Source organism: Dipteris shenzhenensis, chromosome 15 (assembly GCF_047967505.1).
Source record: "Dipteris shenzhenensis isolate YYH24624 ecotype China chromosome 15, Dip_SZ_1.0, whole genome shotgun sequence".
In the NCBI taxonomy this organism is placed as follows: domain Eukaryota; kingdom Viridiplantae; phylum Streptophyta; class Polypodiopsida; order Gleicheniales; family Dipteridaceae; genus Dipteris; species Dipteris shenzhenensis.
The window spans coordinates 21,492,057-21,515,141 of record NC_141610.1 but is presented as its reverse complement, the minus strand read 5'-3'; the positions used below and the strand labels follow the sequence as shown (position 1 = coordinate 21,515,141).

At 41.7% G+C, this 23,085-nt stretch overlaps 1 protein-coding gene across 1 annotated transcript in view; it reads left to right on the top strand.

Annotated features, from left to right (window-relative positions):
• LOC147893530 (ABC transporter C family member 8-like) overlaps window positions 1-18,678 on the top strand; it is a 39,249-nt gene extending 20,571 nt beyond the window's left edge. Inside the window, exons 4-11 of the mRNA XM_087385781.1 lie at window positions 15,265-15,864; window positions 16,007-16,171; window positions 16,402-16,693; window positions 16,870-17,084; window positions 17,443-17,748; window positions 17,833-17,896; window positions 17,986-18,225; window positions 18,352-18,678. Coding sequence (XP_087241907.1) covers window positions 15,265-15,864; window positions 16,007-16,171; window positions 16,402-16,693; window positions 16,870-17,084; window positions 17,443-17,748; window positions 17,833-17,896; window positions 17,986-18,225; window positions 18,352-18,473 — 2,004 coding nt within the window. The 3' untranslated portion in view covers window positions 18,474-18,678. The remainder of the gene's footprint in view (window positions 1-15,264; window positions 15,865-16,006; window positions 16,172-16,401; window positions 16,694-16,869; window positions 17,085-17,442; window positions 17,749-17,832; window positions 17,897-17,985; window positions 18,226-18,351) is intronic.
• The last annotated feature ends 4,407 nt before the right edge of the window (window positions 18,679-23,085 follow it).

Sequence of the window (23,085 nt, the reverse complement as noted above, 5' to 3'; positions counted from 1 at the left end):
GATAGCCTGGGGAGGCTTAGAGCTAGGCAGGCTTGATTCTTGGGTTGAGTGGCAAGGGTATGAACTAGTTAGAGGTCTTCGCTATTTTTGGCGCTTGGGGCCCGAGTCTATATAAGGGGCCCAGAGGTTCAGTTCTCAGAGAGCCAATGGGAGCAAGTTTCGTTCCCAGGTGCTAGGTCTGATCCTGGATTGAGTCGCGGACGCGCGCCTGCATCATAGCGTAGCCCAAGGCCCAACAACAGATCCCAGGCTTCATAGCGCCACCTGGTGGTATGGGACACCAGGCTGGTTAGGATCTGGTTGGGAGTTCGTGCCAGTAGCTCAGCTCGTGGCTCGGAGGGGACATCTCATGATTCGGGATCACATCTCGTAGATGTCATGGTTGGGTGGTGAGCAGCCTGCTCAATTTCCTCACGTTGGTGTGTTCTTGTGTTTGCTTGCAGATCAGAGGTTTCAGGAGTGCTGGGGATGTGTCAAAGGGGGCACCAATGCTTACGGGATTAATTCCCACACATGCCATGTGTCATCAAGCGATTGCCCCCCTTGCCTTAACCATCTTTCCACGCACAATTAAGGGGTGAAGGCCACCACCTCCAACACCTCCTTGTGAACAAACCTCGAGGCAAACATGACACGACACCAGCACTCTTGAAACCTCTGATCTGCACGCAAACACAAGAACACACCAAGCGTGAGAAATCTGAGCAGGCTGCTCCTCACCCAACCATGACATCTACGGGATGCGATCCTGACGAATCAAAGATGTTCCCTCCGAGCCATGAGCTAAGCTACTGGCACGAAGTCCCAACCAGATCTTGACCAGCTTGGTGTCCCATACCACCAGGTGGCACCTAGAGGCCTCGGATTTGTTGCTGGGCCTTGGGTTACGCTAAGATGCAAGCGTGCGTCCGTGACTCAATCCAGGATCAGAGCTAGTGCCTGGAAACCAGACTTGCTTCCATCGGCTCATCGAGAATTGAATTTCTGGGTTCTTTATATAGACACAGGCCCAATGCGCCAAATATATTGGAGATCCCTATCTGGTTCGTACCCTTGCCACTCAATCTGAGAATTAAGCCCACCTAGCCCAGTACACGTCAGATACCAATCCATGCACATGACATACTTTCCCTCCTCTAAGAACTCGCTCTTGAGTTCGCTAAAAAACTCGAGAATGACCTCTCGAGGTTAGGTAATGTCTCCCATGTTGCATCCTCCTCAACATGATCTTTCCACTTGATCTTGTATTCCGTAATAGTTCTATTACGAATATGTCTTTCACGAAATTCAAGAATACTCTCAAGTTCATGTGGAATAAAAGCCAATCTGTAACTTCTATTATTTCTTGAGGAGAAATAAGTTGATCATCCGCATCCAGCAACTCTTTCAGTCTACTAATATGAAACAATGGATATACTTTAACATCAGGAGGCAATTCTAGTTTATATGCAGCTGGTCCAATTCTTTTAATAATCTTGAACGGATCACAGTATCTGGGGGGTAATTTCAGAACCAAACTAGTACTTAGGCTCTTGGATTCCTTGTGAATACGTAAATATACCATCGTCCCTTCAGAGTACTCTCTGGGTGAACGATGTCTATTAGCATAAAATCTGTCCCGATCTTAGGCACTTCTAATAGACTCCTTGGCAAACTGCAACATTTCGAATTCCCTTAACCATAATTGGTGACTTAAGTTGAAACCTGTACATAAGCGTAAAAGGATTGTAACCAGTACTTGAATGCCTTGTACTATTATAAGCAAATTTTATCATGGGGCAGCGACTCCTACCTCATGAGCTGGCTCTGATACCAATTGACACGACCCTAGCACTTCTGAAACCTCTGATCTGCATGCAAATACAAGAACACACCAAATGTGAGGAATCTAAGCAGGCTGCTTACCACCCAACTATGACATCTACGAGATGCGATCCTGAATCAGGAGATGTTCCCTCCGAGCCACGAGATGAGCTACTGGCACGAACTCCCAACTAGATCTTGACCAGCCTAGTGTCCCATACTGAAACCAAAAAGGGGATTTCTTTTCACACACAAAGTCACCACTTAATCAATTGGAGAAGAAGAGCACACTCACACCACGAGAACGACAGTAGACTGGGTACAATCTCCCCCCCTAGATGAGTCGCTCACGCTTCCTCATCTAGAGTATTTATGATATTTCATAAAAGCACCAAGGAGCCAAAATTATCCCTCTCATCAAAAAATGAGGGATTTGCTTTACATAGCTTTCTTAGGGCCAAAAAATGAATTATGTCCATTATAAAATATATTGGTCAAACTTGCAATAATAAAGCAAATACAAAATTGGCCCATGTCCATATATAATGCGTTGTGCGACACCTCGATCAGTATCCTCGCACTAACTCCAATCCTCGCTATGAGTTCCATTACCTTCTTAAGCCGCCAATTACATTAGTTATTAACAATCGATTGAACGAATCACCGAATCAATCGATCCCAACATAACTGCACTCAAAGCACAATAATCAAGCACAATACCAATAACACTAGGGACATCAGTATTAACATGGAATCACCCACAATACCGACCATCTAGCATGGCAAAACACAAGCTAGTCAAGCGTTCCCAACTAATCACACAAAGTATTCACTAGGACCCCCGTCGCGTTCGGTGCGCTCCTATGGAGTACTTTGCCATAGTCACACTCGACTAAAATAATGATGTCCAAAGTAAGATATACCAGAAATATAATTTTCGTAACATCCCTCTTGCTTGGATTGCAACTGACCTCAGTTGCGTGTTTGATTATAGGAACTTAGGAGGTGTGGAAAAGTTCGAAAGAACCGTTCAGGCATCCACTGAGCATCGTCTCTCGGATGGTTGTTAAATTTGAGCAAGTATTTAGTATAGACATTTCCTTTTCGGGTCGAGGTTTGTTGATGATTAATAAAGCCTCAGGTTTTAAAATTTCTTCTTCATCAACAATCAATAGGGTCTCTTCATAGACAGGATGAATAGGTAAAGGTCCTTTGAAGGGCTTTAAGAGGCCGATATGCATTATGTATTTTTCAATTATCAGGTAATTCAAGCCTATAAGCTAGATCATTGATTTTTTGAATCACCTTGAATGGTTCATAAAAACGTGGGGACATCTTGATTACTGGCCATTTCTCAACACTCTTCAATCTTCTTTTCTCAATCCGAAGAAGTATGTAATCACCTTCTTTAAAAGGCATGTGTTTTTGTTTCTTATTAGCTTGTTTTGTGTACTTCTCTTGAGCGATTGCAATGGCTTCTCGAACCGCTTTGAGAATATTTTGATAGTCATGGGTAAATGCATCTGCTGCCTCCACCCTATGGGTCAATCGTGTAATAGGAATAGGTAAAACCTTCCCATAGATAATCTCAAAGGGTGCTCTTCCAGTTGTAGAATGAGGAGTATTATTATAAGCAAACTGTAAGAGATGAATGTATTTGTCCCAAGTCTTTGGTTGACTTTTCGCATAAGCTCTTATCATATCCAGAATAGTATTGTTTGTAACTTCAGTTTGTCCATTCGATTCTGGATGAAAAGCTGATGAGAAATCTAACTTGGTGCCTAGATTATGAAATAATGCAGTTTGAAAATTATTGCAAAACTTCGAATCTCGATCAGACACTATAATCTTTGGCAAGCCATGATGAACAAAGATATACTTGATGAATAAATGCGTAGCTTGCTGAGCTGTTAAAGTCTTCTTACTTGGGATGAAATAAGCTTGCTTACTAAAGCGATCTACTATCGTCCAAATCATATCATTTTGATTCGTTGTAGTAGGAAAACCTATTATGAAATCCATGGATATTTGTTCCCAAGGTTGCGTAGGAATAGGCAGAGGCATTAGAAATCTTGGGGTCTTTCCTTTGTAACTCTTGATACAATTTGTCTAAAGGGTCGGGTGATGCATAATTTCTTTTGATAAAAGAGGTATCCATCATTGCATGAATAGCCAACATAGGATTCCAATTATTATTCTTCAATTTGTTCCATATATCGGAAAAGTCTGGATCCCCTTGATAAGAATTCTTCATACCTTCGAAAGGCTGGGTCTCTACTTGGCTTTCTGCTAAGAGCATCAGCGACTACACTTTCTTTTTCAGGTTGATACCGAATCATGGGCTGAAAACTTTGTATAAATGATGCCCACTTGATATGCCTATCGGATATAAGTGGCTGAGTCAACAAATGCTTGATACTTTGCTGATCGGTTTTGATAAGAAACTCAGATTCCATCAAATAATATTTCCACATTCGTAAGGCATGCACAATAGTGGTTAATTCTTTATCATATGTGCTATAATTGCATTCCGTTGGTTTTAATTTTTGGCTCTCATATGCAATTGGATGTTCATCTTGCATAAGCACGGCTCCAGTTCCATATCCACTAGCATCGGTTACAACTACAAAGAATGGTCTAGAGAAATCGGGTAGTTGCAACACATGAGCTTGTGTGAGAGCTTCTTCCAAAGCTGTAAAAGATTCTTGACGCTCAGTCCATAAGAAATGCTTAGCTTTTCTAAGAAGGTCTGTCAATGAATGTGTAATGTATGCGAAATTTTTGACGAACTTTCTATAAAAGCTACACAATCCCAAGAATGATCTTAATTCATGTATATCTCGGGGTTTAGGCCATGTGACTATGCACTCAATCTTCTTTGGATCTACTCGAATCCTATCGGCGGATACAATGTGACCCAAATACTCTATCCGATCTTGAAAGAAACTGCTCTTTTCAGGATTTATGTACAATTAATTTTCTTTTAAGAGTGAAAAGACTAGCTTCAGATGTTCCTTATGCTCCTCAATGTCTTTGCTAAACACCAAAATATCATCGAAGAATACTACCACACAATCTTCGTGTTTAAGAAAGATTCGGTTCATCATTCTACTAAAAGTAGCTGGAGCATTAGTTAGCCCAAAAGGCATAACTAGGAACTCATAATGTCTCGTTTGAGTTCTAAAGGCAGTCTTGTATATATCCTCTTCTACCATATGAACTTGATGATAGCCGGATTTGAGATCTATCTTACTGAAGACCTTGGTCCCTTTCAATTTATCCAAAAGATCATTAATCCTAGGGATTGGATATTTGTTCTTTATTGTGATTTTGTTTAGTGCACGATAGTCTATGCACATTCGATAGGTTCCATTTTTCTTTTTGACTAATAAGACAGGTGCTCCATAAGGAGAACTGTTGGGTCCTATCAATCCTCTCTCTATCAGTTCCTCCACTTGCTTTTGAATTTCCTTTTGTTCTAGCCGATTGACTCTATAAGGAGCTTTGCAAGGTGGAGTATTGCCCAGTAAGATTTCTATCCTATGATCTTCAGGTCGGGAACATGGTAGTCCAGGCGGCAAATCCTCTAAGAAACAATCAAAAAATTGAGAAAGAAACTTTTGGTGGGTAGGCTTAGTGTTTGGCTGAGTAGCCGTTACCGTATTTACCAAAATGAGATATGTCTTCTCATGTTTCCTAATTGCTCTTTTGGCTTGTGTGTGGTTGAGTAAAGGACTGATCTCAGGTTTCATTGAGCTTTTCAGACATATTTCTTGTCTGTCCTTCTTAATCCACATCTTCAGGTCGGGAACATGGTAGTCCAGGCGGCAAATCCTCTAAGAAACAATCAAAAAATTGAGAAAGAAACTTTTGGTGGGTAGGCTTAGTGTTTGGCTGAGTAGCCGTTACCGTATTTACCAAAATCAGATATGTCTTCTCATGTTTCCTAATTGCTCTTTTGGCTTGTGTGTGGTTGAGTAAAGGACTGATCTCAGGTTTCATTGAGCTTTTCAGACATATTTCTTGTCTGTCCTTCTTAATCCACATCTGATGTGAATCCTAATCTATCTTAGGATTCTATTGATGCCTCCATGGCATTCCTAAGATGATGTCCACTCCCTGTAGGGGTGCCACTAGAAAGTCTCGTGTATCCTTGTAGGGTTTGATTGAAATTTCAAGATTCTTGACTTCTCTAGTGCAATTGTACTTTGTTTTGGTAAAAGCAGCTTTGACCTTATAGTTAGATGGGAAAGACTCTAGGTTTAGCTTTGCTAAGGTTCTTTCTGAAATAAAATCATGTGTACTACCATCGTCATGCAGAATAACGTCTTTGCCATTAATGAAATCTTTCATTTTTAGAAGAGCATGACAATTATACTTACCTCTCTTGCTTGGTTGCTTCGTCGTCAATCATGTGCACTTTTGTTGTTGGGGTCTTCTTTCTTTCGGGACACTCAGTGGCTATATGTCCCACCTTGTTGCACTTGAAACACCTTATTTCTTTCTTTGGAAAATTTCCACTGCTCGGCTTCGAAGAAGAATCTGGCTTCTGTGGAACAAAACCATTTTTAGATTTAAAGAAGGGCTTTTTATCAAATCTCCTTTTTTTATGGAAGGATACATGCCGTTTTGAATCTTTCCCTTCTTTTGGGATCCCATTCTTTCTTTCACAATTCATTGCAAGAGAAATTGCAGAGCTCAGTGAGCGAGGATGAAACATGTTAATCTCGGCTCTCAACTTAGACTTTAGACCTACCACATACTTCATGCGTTGATCTCGCTCATTAACTTTCTCTAAGGACTGTAATTGGATCAACGTTTGCCAGAATCTATCAATATATGTGGAGATCGTTTCCTTATCGAATTGCTTGAAAGTATCCCATTGTTGTCTAGCTTTTGCTTTGAAATGTGAGGGAAGAAAATCCCTCTTGATGAGCTTTTGAAAAGATTTTCAAGATTTTGGTCGCCTTTTACTGTGCTTAGTGATGTTCCATCAAAGTGCAGCACTCTCTACTAAATGATTTGCAGCACATTTAATCTTGTCTTTTTCAGATAATTTCTCCCCTGAAAAATAATCATCTAGCTGACTGATCCAAGACAAGACAGTGCGTGCTTCTTTCTTTCCATCGAAATTTTGAAATGAGAAAGCTTTTCTACTTATCTTACTGTTCTTCCTCGAATTTTGTGCTCTCAGTGTGGCTTTGATTGTCTTGATAATAGTATCATCGTCGGAATCATCGTCGGATGCCTAATCGTCAGATGAAAGTCGCTTTCTTTTCTTGCCATTGATTTTCTTTTCCAATCTCTCCTTATGTTCACGCTCATTGGCCAACTGTGCCTGAAGTGCGTCTAACTGCTCTTGGAGTGTAGGTGGTTGTGGCTGATGCGCCATGATAATGCGATAAATACAAATTAAGTGGAGCGGAGGAAAAATAAAGATACCATAGACCACCTCCATGGCTCTTTTGCCATATTGTTGAGGCTAGGGATAGAGTACTTTCTCTCCCACCTGTTGTATGATTTGTTTTGAATGGAATATATCACTCTTTTCTGTAAAATAAAGATACCAAGTGTATGAGATATAAAACAAAAGAAATCACTTATCTTGCTCTTTGATCGGAGATAGAAAAGACTAGAGTGGGATATACGTGACTGATGATGTCGCTCGTAGTCGTCCTTGCGCTTGACTGATCTCCAATTAATTGCTCGGTGATTTCGTGGTTCTAAATCGCCTTCTTGATTCAAGCGTCTTCAAATTTCACTTTTGTCTTCACCTTGTTGAGCTCTGCAGCTTGCTGAATTTCCTCTTTTTTTTTTTGGAACTAACCTTAGCAGAATAAGGTGTTTTGGAGGTCAAGAACAAAAAAACTTGACTTTGGTCATTCCAAAAGAGAAAACGTCGCATGCTGAAACGTCGTCGGTGGGGAGTTTACGATTAGGCACGCGCATCTATAAAGCTCATGATGAATGACGATCACAAGGAGCAGACAGAGAGGAAAGGGGCAGCTGGAGTAATGATGAGTGCTTAGAAGCTTGTTGAGCAGTTCTGCAGGTGGGCGCACGGTCCAAGGGTAGGAGGCGATCTCGGAGGTTGCACGGTTAGCTGACTGCAGCAGCTGTTGGTCTACTCAGCGCTTCGGAGTCCGTGAGGTGCGCGCGAGAGTCAAATTCCTGCAGGCGGCTGTAGTTTCGCAGACGAGACAGGCACACGCAGTGGGAAGCTCTTGCTTAGTCTGCAGCGGGCTCGTCGACAGAGAAAAGACTCCTAAGTCCCAAAGTTTTTCAAGGCGGCTGCTGCGCGGATCATGGAGGACTGGAGGCGATGGGTAGAGTTCTTCGGCGCCCGAGAGAGTCTTTGTTGCTCTGCGCCTGAGGAGTTTGTGGCTTTGCGCGTGGCAGACTGGAGAACCAGCACTGAGCAGAGGCAGGAGACTAGATAGTCGGAGGTAGCGGGGCAAACCAAAGAGCTCTAATGATGAGCAGCAGTGGAGACAAAGTTGGGGGGTTTTCGTCCGTGAAAAATTTTTTTTTTTTCAAGAAGATTCTTTTGATGGTTCAAAGTACCATTGAATAATCCATATAGCTTGTGGGCATCAAACTCTTCAAGTGAACCTGGAGCCTCGTTCAAATTTTGATGCAGAGCTTCCCCCTTCTCAAAAACCACACTTTCTTTTGGAGCTTCCTTCTCCCCAAGCTTTGGAGCGTACTAGCGCTCTGATACCACTGAAACCAAAAAAGAGATTTCTTTTCACACACAAAGTCACCACTTAATCAATTGGAGAAGAAGAGCACGCTCACATCACGAGAACGACAGCAGACTGGGTACAATCTCCCCCGCCTAGATGAGTCGCTCATGCTTCCTCATCTAGAGTATTTATGATATTTCATAAAAGCACCAAGGAGCCAAAATTATCTCTCTCATCCAAAAATGAGGGATTTGCTTTACATAGCTTTCTTAGGGCCCAAAAATGAATTATGTCCACTATAAAATATATTTTTTAAACTTGCAAATACGAAATTCGCCCATGTCCATATATAATGCGCTGTGCGACACCTCGATCAGTACCCTCGCACTAACTCCAATCCTTGCTATGAGTTCCATCACTTGTACTCAAGCCGCCAATTACATTAGTTATTAACAATCGATTGAACGAATCACCGAATCAATTGATCCCAACATAACTACGCTCAAAGCACAATAATCAAGCACAACACCAATAACACTAGCGACATTAGTATTAACATGGAATCATCCACAATACCGGTCATCTAGCATGGTAAAATACAAGCTAGTCAGGCGTCCCCAACTAACCACACAAAGTATCCACTAGGACCCTCGCCACATCCGGTGCGCTCCTATGGAGTACTTTGCCATAGTCACACTCGACGAAAATAATAATGTCCAAAGCAAGATATACCAGAAATATAACTTTTGTAACACATACCACTAGGTGGCGTCTAGAGGCCTCGGATTTGCCGCTGGGCCTTGGGCTACGCTAAGATGCAGGCGCGTGTCCGTGACTCAATCTAGGATCAGACCTAGCACCTGAGAACGATACTTGCTCCCATCGGCTCCCATAGAATTGAACCTCTGGGCCCCTTATGTAGACTCGGGCCCAATGTGCCAAAAATAGCGGAGATCCCTATTTGGTTCGTACCCTTGCCACTCAATCCGAGAATCAAGCATGCCTAGTCCTAAGCCTCCCAAGGCTACCTGAGCTAGTCTTGTGTACCCCAGTACACGTAAGATACCAATCCGTGCACATGACAAAACACGTGGAGCACCACCAAACTTAGTCACGGTCAAACAACAAAGTTGGGCCAATCAACAAGGGCGTGCCTAAACGCCATTGAGTAACCAACCGCAAAAGCCCGATAACACACATGTGGAGTAAATCAGGAAGATCCGCCGCCAAATATTTGTTGCACTTCAAGTTGCCTGCAACTCGCGACAACTCTGCAAGTCAAAAATGGAAATACAGCGTTGTGCCACGTGTTGTGCATATGTTAGCTGCGTCCACATTCCACACAGAATACTCTTGCTCTGATACCATGTTGGCAGCCCTGCATGGCTATGACGTGTCAAAGGGGACACCGAGTGCTAGGGGTCCCAATCCCTCGCTTCCTAGCCACGTCGTGCTAGGAGGGGTGAGAGAGAGAGGAGGGTCAAATAAGCCTTTTATATCCAAGGCCCCAAGGGGACACCAATGCTTATGGGATTAATTCCCACATATGCCACGTGTCATCAAGCGATTGCCCCCCTTGCCTTAACCATCTTTCCACACACAATTGAAGGGTGAAGGCCACCACCTCCAACACTCATGCTTTGATTGGGTCGCACCCCCCCCTTAGAGTCATGGGTTAGATCTTCTTGGGTTAGGAAAGGGCATATTGTCACAAACGTGAGGTTCCTATGCAAGGAGTATTATGCTGCACCAGGGCCTATGAATAATAAGAAACCGACCCCTCTATCTATATAGTTGGCATCTTGACTTCTCCTTGAAGAAGGAGAGGTCCATAAGAGTTCTTGTATGAGTGGAATTCCTAGATTTACCATTATTCCTTTGTAACCAGGATGCACTTTATGTGAAGCTCTAAAAAGTGGTTCTAGGTTTAGAGAAAGAACAATTTATAAACTCCAGAGGGAATCCTCAAGTGTGTCTAGTAGACTTGCCTATTAACCTCATCATACTTTCGAGAAATGGACAGGTCTAAAAGGAGGAACAACTAGTTTATAAGAACCTCCCAAATGCTTGCTTTCTTTGCGGTCTTCAAGTCATGTAATGAAAAACTACCCTTAGAGTTAAACAAAGCCCAAAGTTGTGCAAGAGCTAGTAGTCTCATCTCAAAGAAATAAATGGGTGTCTAAAGAGAACAAGGAGGAGACAACAAAGAAAGACAAAACATGGCAAGAGATAAATGCTGAGCAGAGAGCACAAGATACTCAAGAAATGGAGGTCCCACTAATCATTTCCAAGAGTACATCCGAGGCTTTAATTGATCAAGAAACAAATGAATGGATTCAAGGACATAAGGGGAGTAGAATGCTTGAAGACACAGATACACAATTTGGATGGTCAAAAGAATTTGAAGGGGAAATAAATCAAAACTACTGAGTTTTAAAAGGAATTTAGAAGAACCAATTACATCTTTTGTAGACAGAAGCTTTGGCAACTTCGTAAAACAAAAGAAGAATCTGTAAGTTAGAGACTCTATAACAGTTGAAGAGCCCAATATCCAAGGTAAATTTTAAAAAACAAAATGATAATTAAATCTGTGTTCTGCATGTGTGGGTTAACTGATCTCTCGAGGGGACAAGAGATATCTAGTTAGCTAATTCACTCCGTCATATATTTGGCTCTTCAGGAGGTGAAGATAGTTGCATTTTTAATACCAAGACTTAGACCTGTAGACATGAGGAGACTGGTTTTTCTCAAATCATGAATAAGGTAAAGATGATTCTGCAATAGGAATCCTCACACTTTAAAAGTGTAATCTGCGGTGTGTGGAGTGACATAGATGCTATGGGATTTCTGTTTTTTTTATATTTAAGAAAAGAACTTATATAAGTACGAAAGAAACTCCTAGAGCAAGTCTTAAGGGAAAAGTACATCATGTAGTCATGAGGAAACAAAACCCAAAATAGGGCAAAAATCAAACTCTCGTAAGAGAGCTAGAGAAATTTGAAAATCCAAGGTTGAGGCTGAAAGTGCTACCTAACCTTGTGCGGGACTTCGAGAAGAATGGTGAGCCGCTCTACTCTCTGAGGAAAACAGTCCTTTGGGTAGAGGCTGCTTGTGAAGATCCCTTCATACTTTTTCGAATGGCCATCAAGGTGTGTAAGGTATAAGGGTCTACATTAAGAGGGAATGAACTTCAAGCTTGGAAGAATCTAAAGCAGGTTCACCATTTAGTGGATGTGGTTACCATTGACTATTTACTTTGTCTAACAGTAGATTGGAGAGCATACAAGAGAGGCTTGATTGGATAGATACCACCTCTCCCAATTCCTGGACTCCAAAGCTGTTGTGATTACTCCGTATGTCTGTTCCTCCCTTACAATTTTTAATCATAAGCCAGTTCTGATTACATGTGACTTTGGGCAAGGGAAATTCTCCCCTTCCTGGTTCAAGGCTGACCCAAAGATTTTTCCCTCGAAAATAATTCAAGATCAGGTCACTAATGTGTGGAGAGCATCCTTTATGGAAAGCATACCAATGGCAGAGAGGCAATTGCAAATGCTCAAAAGCTTTTCAAGAGGACTAGGAAGAATATCATCAATATAAGAGCCAACAGAAATTGGCTCGTTCTTGGTTCAAGGCTGACCCAAAGATTTTGCCCCTGAAAATCATTCAAGATCATGTCAATAATTTGTGGAGAGCATCCTTTTTGGAAAGCATACCAATGGCGTAGAGGCAATTGCGAATCCTCAAAATATTTTCAAGAGGACTAGGAAGAATATAGTCAATATAAGAGCCTAGAGAATAGATGCAAGAGGATACTTCAGATTGATGCAGCCCTTCCCCTTGATTTGGTGGATATAGATGATAGGCCCATTGTTTGTTCTTTGTGGACGGGGGCCTTCTTGAGGACATGCATTCCTCTTCAGGTTATAGCCTTTTTGTGGAGCACGCGAGGATGCTTTGGTTTTTGATGTACAGGTAGGTGGCAAGATGGTTATTTCTTTAGAAGATATTCTTTTGGGCATGCCTTTTCAGCCTGTCAGAATCATAGGCTTTTTGGATCAGGGCAAGGACTCTACATGGCATATTGATCTGAGACCTCGTCTTTCTCTTTCGGGTTCTTGGAGGTTGTGGCTCTTTGGAGGAGTCCCCATAAAGTTTCTTCAGCAGGACCTCGGAGAGTGGGAATGAATTTTGCAGGGAACCAAGAGATCTTTTGGTTACACGATCAATAACGCCAGGAAGTTTCAGATCAGCTGCAGAGGTTGGAGACCTTCCAAGGCCCCTCATTGGGAGAGTTATTAGGTTTTTGTTGATTTGTAGAGGGTCTTCTGGTGGAGGCTTTGGAGATCCCGAAGAAATAGAAAGGTCACTCTATTTTTTTGGCTTTCTATACATGGAGGGATTGCAGTGAACAGGTGGAGATCTAGATTTGGGCCAGACCCCACTTGTCCTAGGTGCTCGTCTGCTGCTGAGTCGATTCATCGTTGTCTATGGGACTGCAGGCATGCAAGAGCCATTTGGATGGGAATTACTAGGGTCGTCTGTACTTTTGCTCCTCCTCGTTTCTTCATGACATGGGGATCAGTGGCTTGGCTCTCCCTGTCAGGCCCTCAGATCTTCTTTGAGTGGTAGGATGCTTCTTGGGCCATTTTGATTTGATGTCACCTAGTCGAAACTTGCTCTCTAGAGGATGTGCTTATCTCCCGCTATAGACGAATACATGCTGATGGGGATACCGCTTGGGAGATACTGGCTAGCATCACTACTTGGCAAATTTGGAGGGCTAGATGCACAGAGGCCTTGGATGGATCTTAGGTCCATCCCTCGCACAACCCGGCTAGTATTTGGGCTGACACCTTTCACACATTGATGGCTAGTTGGGCGAGCATGCAGGATTCTTCCCGGGCAGCCACAGCCAGGAGGGTTATATTCCTTAGGGAATGGATGGGTTCCCCCTTTCCTTAGAGACTACAGCAGGGTTGAGGTAGTATTTTCAGCCCCAACCTGGGTTTCTTTCCAGCTCATTTTGAATTTTCTGTTCCCTATTTTAGGGGGGGTCTCCTCATGTACAGCATGATGTATTTCTGTTGTGAGCTTGCTCACGTGGGTATTTTTCATACTTAAATAGAAGTCTTTTTCAAGGGGAAAAAAGAAAGAGAATAGATGCTTTGAAAGGTTAGAAGCTGAAGCTAGGCACGGAGACAATCAAGATCAGCAACAATTGATTGAAGTTAAAAAGAAAGGTGAGGATACAAGAGCAAGTCAGGATGAATGATAGCAAAGTGTATTTCAGAGAGTAGTGGGCAAGGAACATTGATAGACCCACTTATGTTAATCAGGAAAAAAAAACAAAATGAAATGGTACCTAATAGGGAGGTAATGAGAGCTAGGATGAAATTGTAGCAGGCCAGAGCTAAAGCTGTCCAAAACTTTGACAATTTATGTTTGGAAACTCTTTAACTTTGAGGGAAATGAAGCAGGCCGTAGATGTTATGGCTGATGGTAAGATCGCAAGGGAAAATGGACTGTGGATGTCAAAATTGCATAGATAGTGGTTTATTTGAAGGTATTGAAAAAATGAGGCCTTGATACTGTTATAGTTCCAGATCTAGGCATTAGTATGGCAATGATGCACAGCCATCAACTAAAATACTTTGTATCTTTAACCATAGAGCTGTAAATTACACAATTAAACACTCTTAGACTTAAATACTCAATGAACCTAGCTAACTACGATATGAATAGAAGCTAGTCACATATTTGTCCATGCCCATAAGCGATGAATCACATCTTTTCCCTAGGTTGATGTTTCTACAAGTTTCTTGAAGGTTTTGTTATGCAAGTAGACATTAAAACTTATTCTTTGACTCGTGTTACTTTGGTAAATGTCATGACTTGTGGGGAGCATTATGTATCCTAGACTGACCTAGGCTCTTTGGGAAGTGGAAAATATCTTAGTCTTAGATACTCATGCCAGATTTGAGAGGCTTTAGTGTGGTTGTGAGTGCATTTACTAGAGTTAGCATGAGTGCTAGGGATAAAAATAGTTAAAGATGTGTGAAGTGGGAGTAGGTTTGATAGTTTAAAACGTGTAGGGGGTTTGAATGTGTAAAGTGGGAGTAGGTTTGGTAATTTTCAAACGTGTAGGGGGTTTGAATTGTGATAGAAAAAGAATGATGCAAGCAAGGGATGCAAGGGTTGATATGAACTATCACCAATATATGCAAGTTTGTAGGATTAGAACGAGTGGGTAAAAAGATTATCGAGAGGTTGGGTTTAGAGCGGGAACAAGGTTTGAGGTTATCTACTAGTGGGGGGATTGGGAGTGAGTGCGTAAGTAATGCTTCCAAGAGATTCAATGATTGAGGTGAGACATGGTCTCCACTATAACTTTGAGGGGTGTATGATGCGAGGTAACTCCTTCAATTCAAGTTAAATGTTGAGCTATTGTAGTTATTATCGCACAGCTTACTATTTCATCATTCTATGTTTGACTCTGTTTTTCTTTTGTGTGCGCGCGTGCGCATGTGTGTGCATGTGTGCGCGCGTGCCATGCTTATGTGCATTTGTGGAAATGATCCATCGTTAGATTTTCTGCCTAGGGGAGACCATTTGATGTATTATGCTTCTTTGTCAGAGAATTCTTCTTTTTATATTGGCGAGACTGTATACATGCTAGCTGGAGTTTTTGTCCATGCTTGAATTGGATTTACTGCTTCTTTTAGGTAACTTTAAATGGATGTTTGTTTGCCCATTTAACATGTGATCTTTTCAGGTTATGCAAGGAGGGGAAATCAAGCAATCTGGTCGTTATGATGAGCTTTTACATGCTGGTGAAACATTTGAGCAGCTTGTCAATGCCCATCAAGAGGCATTGACAACTGTCAGCTTTGGTGAAACTGTCCACACGGATGATGGACAACCTCAGTCTGCTCACATGCAAAGGAAGCTTAGTAAGAGACATAGCAGCCGGGCTGATACTGCTGGTGAAGCAGAGCAGCTTGTACAAGATGAAGAAACGGAAACAGGAGACATGGGTTTAAAGCCATACATAGAGTATATCACAGTATCAAAGGGACTGGTGGTGTTTGTATTCATGACTTTGGCGCAGACCTTATTTGTTGTATTTCAAGTGCTGAGCAACTTTTGGGTGGCAGCAGAAGTCTCCAATTCAAGTATATCTGAAGGGCTTTTAGTGGGTATATATGCAGCTCTTTCAGTTGCAAGCGGGATTTTCGTTCACTTGAGATCTGAGTTGAATGTTTTTCTTGGCCTAAAAGCTTCAAAGGCTTTCTTTTATGGAATGATCCGGACTGTATTCAAAGCACCTATGTCATTCTTTGATTCAACACCAACAGGAAGGATGCTTAGCCGAGTGAGTAGTTTATGAGTTTTATAGGAATTTATAGATTCTTTTTTGAGGACAAACAGCCTGTTTTTATTGTGGTGGGAGTGATCAACGGAATCTTGTGGCTGGTGTGTACTGACACACACCTTCCTTCACTGTTGGTATGCAGGCATCCACAGACTTAAGCATAGTGGATCTAGATATTCCATTCTGCTTTGGCTTTGTGATATCCGGAATGTTGGAACTTTTAGGGGTGTTGGTTGTGATTGCTGTTGTTACCTGGGAGATTTTGATTATAGCTATTCCCATGCTTTATATTGTTCAACGGATTCAGGTTTGTGATATCCGGAATGTTGGAACTTTTAGGGGTGTTGGTTGTGATTGCTGTTGTTACCTGGGAGATTTTGATTATAGCTATTCCCATGCTTTATATTGTTCAACGGATTCAGGTTTGTCACTGAAGTGAATATATAATTAAACCTTGCATTACAGTATTCGAAAGTTTCTTTTTTATGGATGTCTAGACATATTGATGCTTTTCATTTGTAATTGTCATTGGTACAGCATTATTACACACAATCAGCCAGGGAGCTTATGAGGCTCAATGGCACAACGAAAGCACCTATTGTAAACTTCTCTGGGGAGGCTGCCCAGGGTGCTGCAACCATCAGAGCATTTCAAATGGTGGAAAGGTTCAAGAGAGAGAATTTACTTTTAATCGACAGTGATTCCAGCCTTTATTTTCACAATCATGCTACCCTGGAATGGCTAATTCAACGGCTTGAATTATTAAGCAACATTGTGTTGTGTGCAACTGGAATACTGCTATTGGTTTTGCCTAGTCAATCAAGTTCTGGTAAAAACATCCTTAGTTCGAAACGCTAAAGTGGATTTAGTGGCAGCAGAGATGTAGGAGCTTTATCACAGAACTTGGAATATTGGTCTCATGTTGTGAAGTTGATACTGATCTTTAATGATTTGGAGCTGCAGAGTTTCAAGGCTGATTACAAGTATGTGATTTTTTGAAAACAGGATTTGCTGGTCTTGCCTTGACATACGCTCTTTCATTAAGTGCACAGCAAGTATTCTTTGTCCAATGGCAGTGCAAGTTTGTGAACTATATTGTTTCAGTGGAACGTATAAACCAGTATATGCATATACCTAGTGAAGCACCTGCCATCATTGATGACAAGCGACCTCCAAAGCAGTGGCCTACAAAGGGACGAGTGGTGTTGGAAGATTTGAAGGTTGGTTGAAAGAAAATTCTTTGGCATGACATCGTATGCAGGGTTCTTCTGAAGATCATTTCATGTCACTGTCATGATATGAGATTGGTAGCTCTTTTAGAGGTCTCTGGGCCAGCTAGCGTAAAGGAACACTGGACATAGTGAAATTCTGACGGTTGAAAATGTATATTTTCTAGGGGGAAGTCTTCAGAAAGAACTGCTTGTGTTGTGGTCATCCTGTTTGCTGATAGCAGTTTAACACACTTAACGCTGCACTGGATATTTTCGAACCCTTTCAATTGGTCCTCTTGATTTGTCTTTGAGACAAGTTGCATGAAATCTGAAGCGCATTAACTTCTCTGGTTTGCAATTGTTTCAGATACGATATCGTCCAAACTCTCCCTTGGTCTTGCGCAATATTTCGTGTACATTTGAAGGAGGCCAAAGAGTGGGGGTTGTTGGTCGCACCGGAAGTGGAAAGACAACTCTTATAAGTGCTCTATTTCGCTTGGTTGAGCCGGTTGGGGGTAAAATCATCATAGATAATGTTGATATATGTTCCATCGGTTTGCATGATTTGCGTTCTAGATTGGGGATCATTCCTCAAGATCCTACATTGTTCCGAGGAACTGTGCGTTCCAATTTGGATCCACTGAACCAGTACAGCGATGAAGCAATTTGGCAGGTAAGCTGATGGAATGGTACAAGCTTATCATTGCTAAGCCTCTTAGTTTGCCGTTGTTTATTGATCTTGATTGAGAACTTGCAGGCTCTTAACCGATGCCAGCTGGGAAAGGAGATCCGTGAGACACCATCGCAATTGGACGCTCAAGGTATATTGTCCAGGCAAACGATGCACTGATTCTCGTGTGGTTTATGTCTAGGATAAAGTATTTCTGAGCATTTATTCCTTTTGTTGCAGTAAGTGATGAAGGTGAAAATTGGAGTGCTGGCCAGAGACAACTCTTCTGCCTTGGTCGTGTTTTGCTTAAGCAAAGCCGGGTCTTGGTCCTAGATGAAGCCACAGCCTCTGTTGATTCTCAAACAGACGCTCTTCTCCAGAAGGTTATAAGGGAGGAATTCATTGATTGCACTGTTATAACAGTGGCTCATAGAATTCCCACTGTCATCGACAGTGACATTGTTCTTGCCCTCCGAGATGGTAGGCTATGTTGATATCCATATCTGCTTTTTGAGGTCAAGAGTAATGTCTTTTAGATACCCAAGGATAGTTCATGTCTTCAAGTCTTTGTTTTGGATTGCTAAACGAGCGTTTGGTTTACTGCAGGGCGATTGATAGAGTATGATGTACCTACAAGGCTACTGGAAGACGAGAACTCCCTTTTTGCTAAGCTTGTCTTGGAGTACTGGTCTCACATGAATCATGGGCCAAACAATGGTGGCTCTTAACTGATTTTTTCAGGCTGCAGCCTATGCTTAGGCTTTGTTCTGGACCAATTACAAAATTCAAATAGCTTCCCACGCTATGGCCAATCTATGTATCTAAATGTGTAGGGGAATTTTGGTCTGATTTGCCGCCCCTTGATGAGCTGGGGTTTGGTCAAATCGCATAATTGGCGATTTCATTTGCAACTGTAAGATTTAAAAGCTTCAAAAAGAGAGAAGATTCTTTGTATTCTACAAATTCTTACGGAAAGGACATGAAATCAGCAATTGAGCAAGGTTATTTTCCATTATTTCAGAAAATTCTACACGTGCTATATGTGCTATATGTCTCAAATTGTCATTTTGTAATTTAAGTTCAGAAGACTCGTGAAAGATATCCATCGAGCAAGCAAAGTTCGCCGAAATCTATTATATTACTCGGGAGTCGGTACATAAAATTCTATGCTGTTTACTTGCAGACACCAGGGTTTGTATATCCAGCTTAGGAGTACAGCTTAATGTATCATTACAGGTAGTGGGCTAAGAATCAAAGGTATTTAGGAACGTGCATTTTTAGATCCTGCCAATTGACTATAAAAAGAACTTGTTTGTTGAATTGTCTTCCATGCCTCTAGTGCAGTGGATGTATGAATACAAGTGCTTGTATCGCTGATTTAATACAAATCTACCGATAAGGTTGCATGCTGTTTTGCTCGTGTTACTCTCAGGTAAGAGATTCTAGGAGTACGAAGATCCATGGCTGAGTTCTGGGTCCTTTTCGTTTTCATTTTATTGTGCTCGAACTTTAACAAGTTTTTTCATTTAGAGTTCAAAGTCCAAATTTTCTGGGCGTTTATGATAGTCTAGTCTAAGGGTCCAAATTGGTCGAGTTAGATAGAAATAAAAGACCTCGTAGAATAATTTGCAATTGACGAAAATCAGAAGAGTAATGAAGGAGTTGTGTACGAAGAGCTGGAGGGGGCGAAGGGGCCTTCGTGGGAATGCCAGTCTGAGTGAGAAGATATGGTGGGACTGAGGATGGTGCCCTGACTATGTTGAATTTACATTGTACGAGGAGTTTACATCGCAAGGGCATTAGGAGCCGGTATGACATATGGGATGCTAGTGTAGCAGATTGGAAACCCTCGGGGCTGCTGAAAACGCTCTTCAAGCTTAAGCAAGCGGAACTGGACTTCTTATGAATATTTTAAGCCGTGTTCAGGAGAATTGGCCCTCAACACGGTGTATTCAAAGGTTTGGCTGGTGAATCAATGGTCCTTCAACCGTGCACGTCTGAGGAAGATTACCGCGAAGGTTGCCTACAGAGCTCTCTGCGATGGCACCCCTCTGTGATGCACAATTTGACTGCCAAATGGGGGACAAAAAGGGGGAATAAGGATCGTGGAGAGACAGGTAGATATAGCTAAAAGAATTGGTCATTCTTTGCATAGCATCTAACGTTGACCTCTCCTGCCTTCTTGCATTAACTACAAGACGTGACCTTCATTCCATCACACAAGGTTTTCAAAGCAACACTCGTCTTTTTTATCTTCCCACTTTCAATTGATGTGCAAATCATCCTTTTCCCTTAGTTTCTTTTGACCGTTCAGTACCCCTCTTTCGTGCATACAAAAGTATCTTCTCGTGGAACCCGAACTCAACCAGATATAGCTAAAATAATTGGTCATTCTTAGCATAGCATTTGAACTCTCGTGCCTTCAGATACTGTGTCATAGCATAACATCTAAACTCTAAGGTTGAACTCTCATGCCTTCTCGCGTGTCAATGCAAAAGGAACAACTCTTTCATCCTTTATGCCTTGCATTGACTAGAAGAGGTGATCTTCATTCCATGATATAAGGTTTTCAAAGCAACACTGGTCTTTTCTATCTTTCCATTTCAAAGGATGTGCATATCATCCTTTTCCCTTGGTCGTTTTTGGGTTCCACAAGAAGATACTTTTGTATGTGGGAAAGAGGCGTATTGAACGGTCAAAAGAAAACAAGGGAAAAGGATGACCTGAACATTATTTGGAAGTGAAAGATAAAAAATACAAATGTGAAACCTTTTATGATGGGATAAAGATTACCTCAGGGAGTCATAAAAGATGAAAAAGATGTTCCTTTGCTAATATTAACACAAGAGAAGGCACGGGAGTTCAACCTTGATAAAATGTCTCAACAATTCGAAGAGAAATTTCGTGTTTTTTAATCGATAGATGCTTTTTTCATTATCTTTGTTCTATGTCATTATGTAAGTTTTGATCTTTTATCATGTTTTTTGTCATTTTATATGCTTTTTTTTTCATTCTGTAAGATTTATAATAAGTGTGTCCCTATTTTGTGTAGGCATAAGACATATATGCAGATGCCTTTTTTATTTGCTATTACGGACTCAAAGCATGCTTTAGTTCACCTTGCCTTGATTGGGCTACAACTGGAGAGGTTCCTACAAAAAGAACCCAAAGCTTGTGCAAAGAATTTGACCTTTGTTTTGGTCATGTTGAAGAAAATAGTCAATGTTCTATATTTCCATCAAAAGGACAGTGTTAGGTTCCATTGACTAAAGACGAACCTCCATCTTTAAGTGCTTTGAACTTCGTGTAAAGGAAAATTCGAATGCAGCCAAAGATCCCAAAGGGTGGCTCATTTCAAGGCATAGGTTTTGTACATTTGCAACCCTTTTGAGTTGAACAAAACCACGTTGAACATACCCTCATTTCAAGCTATAATCATCAATAAGCATTCGCAAATGGCCACAGTGGTGGTGAGCGTGAGCGACGGAAGAGTCCCTTTCAGTTCAGTGGTTGGATAAGTTGAGCGGCTCCATTTTTTTCCCCACACTCCCCTTTGATCTATGTGCTAGACACTACTCTGTTTCCAGTCCCTCTAGTTGAGTGAGCTAGGTGGCTCCATATTTCACCCCACGGTTCCTTCAAGCTGAGTGCTGGATGATCTAGGTGATTTTCAATCCTCAAGTTAAGTGGCAAAGATTTGAGCTAAGCACTGGACGATCTAGATAATTTTTAGTCCTTCAAGATGAGCGGCAAAGTTTTGAGCTAGTGTTTTGCTTTCCTACAGAGGTGCGGCTAGGGTTTCGGGCTTATGGAGAGCTACTCCATGGCTATGCTAGAGAGAGAGAGAGAGAGAGAGAGAGAGAAGGTTGGAGCGGGGGTCATTTTTCAAGAGAGGAGAGGAAAGAATGTCTCCATCTTGTATAGATTGATGAGAAGAAGTAAATTTTTTTATCCTTGCTCAAATCCTTTAAGGACCCTGTAAACCTTGTGACATTGTAAGAACAACCTTCATTCACGTAACCAATAACACTTTTGAGCGTTGCAGCTCAGTCACAAGCTCCTTTATGCATCAAAGCTATCTAAAGAATTTCAGAACGCCCAGTCCTAGTGCTTATCAAAATCCTCTTCTGATACTAGATCTGCCTCCTCCTTTCGACTTGCTTCTACCAAATGAATGGTTTCCTTCATCTTGGAAGCTTCATCCTTCTACTTTTTAAGACAAAAAAATTCAATATGGTCGGGTTTACCACAGTAATAGCAGGCTCGTCCTTCCCTCCTTCCCTTGTACTTGTCTTTCATCAAGTGAGCATGATCTCCAACTAGTTGTTGGGCAGCTTCTTCTCGTTTTTCTTCGCTTAGCAACAATGATATGCAATCTAAGAAATTCGCTCCATCATCTAGCCTCAAAATACATACCATATTTTCATATTTTGGTGGAAGACCTTTAAGTAGGATAGCCTTCTGATCGTCATCTTCGACTTTGGATCCCAATTCATTGAGTTGCACATTCAGGAGGGTATGTTGGGGACTCCTCTCAAGGGGAACTCAACTATTGTTTGATGTGCATGGATCTCGTGGAGTCGACTGGTTGGTCGCATGGTTATGAGGTGGCCACTTCAAGTTTATTGGACCATGCATGTGCCTAAAGCTCAGCCAATACATGGAAGACACTTGGGCGTCTCTTGGTTAACAGCGAGCACCTTCTAGAGGGTCACGAGTTGGTGGCGGCAAATGACTTGTCTACGTTGCTGAGTATACGAAGCATGAAGGAGATTAGTCTTATCTCTTTGTCGAGGCTATAGGCCTATAGGTGTCGCAGCTCTCTACTGCATAGTTCTAAGTCTATTGTCTTTGAATAGTTTGTACACAGCCAACAAACCAAGTACGGTGTGAGGTTTTTAGGGAGTCAAACAATTGAGTCGAGCAGAATTCTGATCAATATACGAGTGATTGTCCATCTCGATTTGTTCTGAGCAAGAGAGTTTCTATTCCATAGTTTTCATATTGTATGTGATAATTCCGTAATATTTAATGTGTGTATGAAGAGTTTCCCATTTAGCTAACAGTGGTATCAGAGCCTGGTGTGCATAGTGTGTGAAGATAATGTCTAGAGGAGCCTGTCGACTAAGGAAGAAGAACTTGTTCGTGTTTCCAAAAGATCTAAGATGACCTCGTAGCATAAAATAGAAGCGGAGACAAGACTCAATCGACATCTTGGCAGACGCATGCTTCTTAAAACTTCTAAAATTGTGATATGGAGACTTATCAGATAGAGAAAGATGGTGCCGTTCTAAAATTCCATGGGAGAAACTTTGCAAGTTGGCAAATGGCAATGCGTCT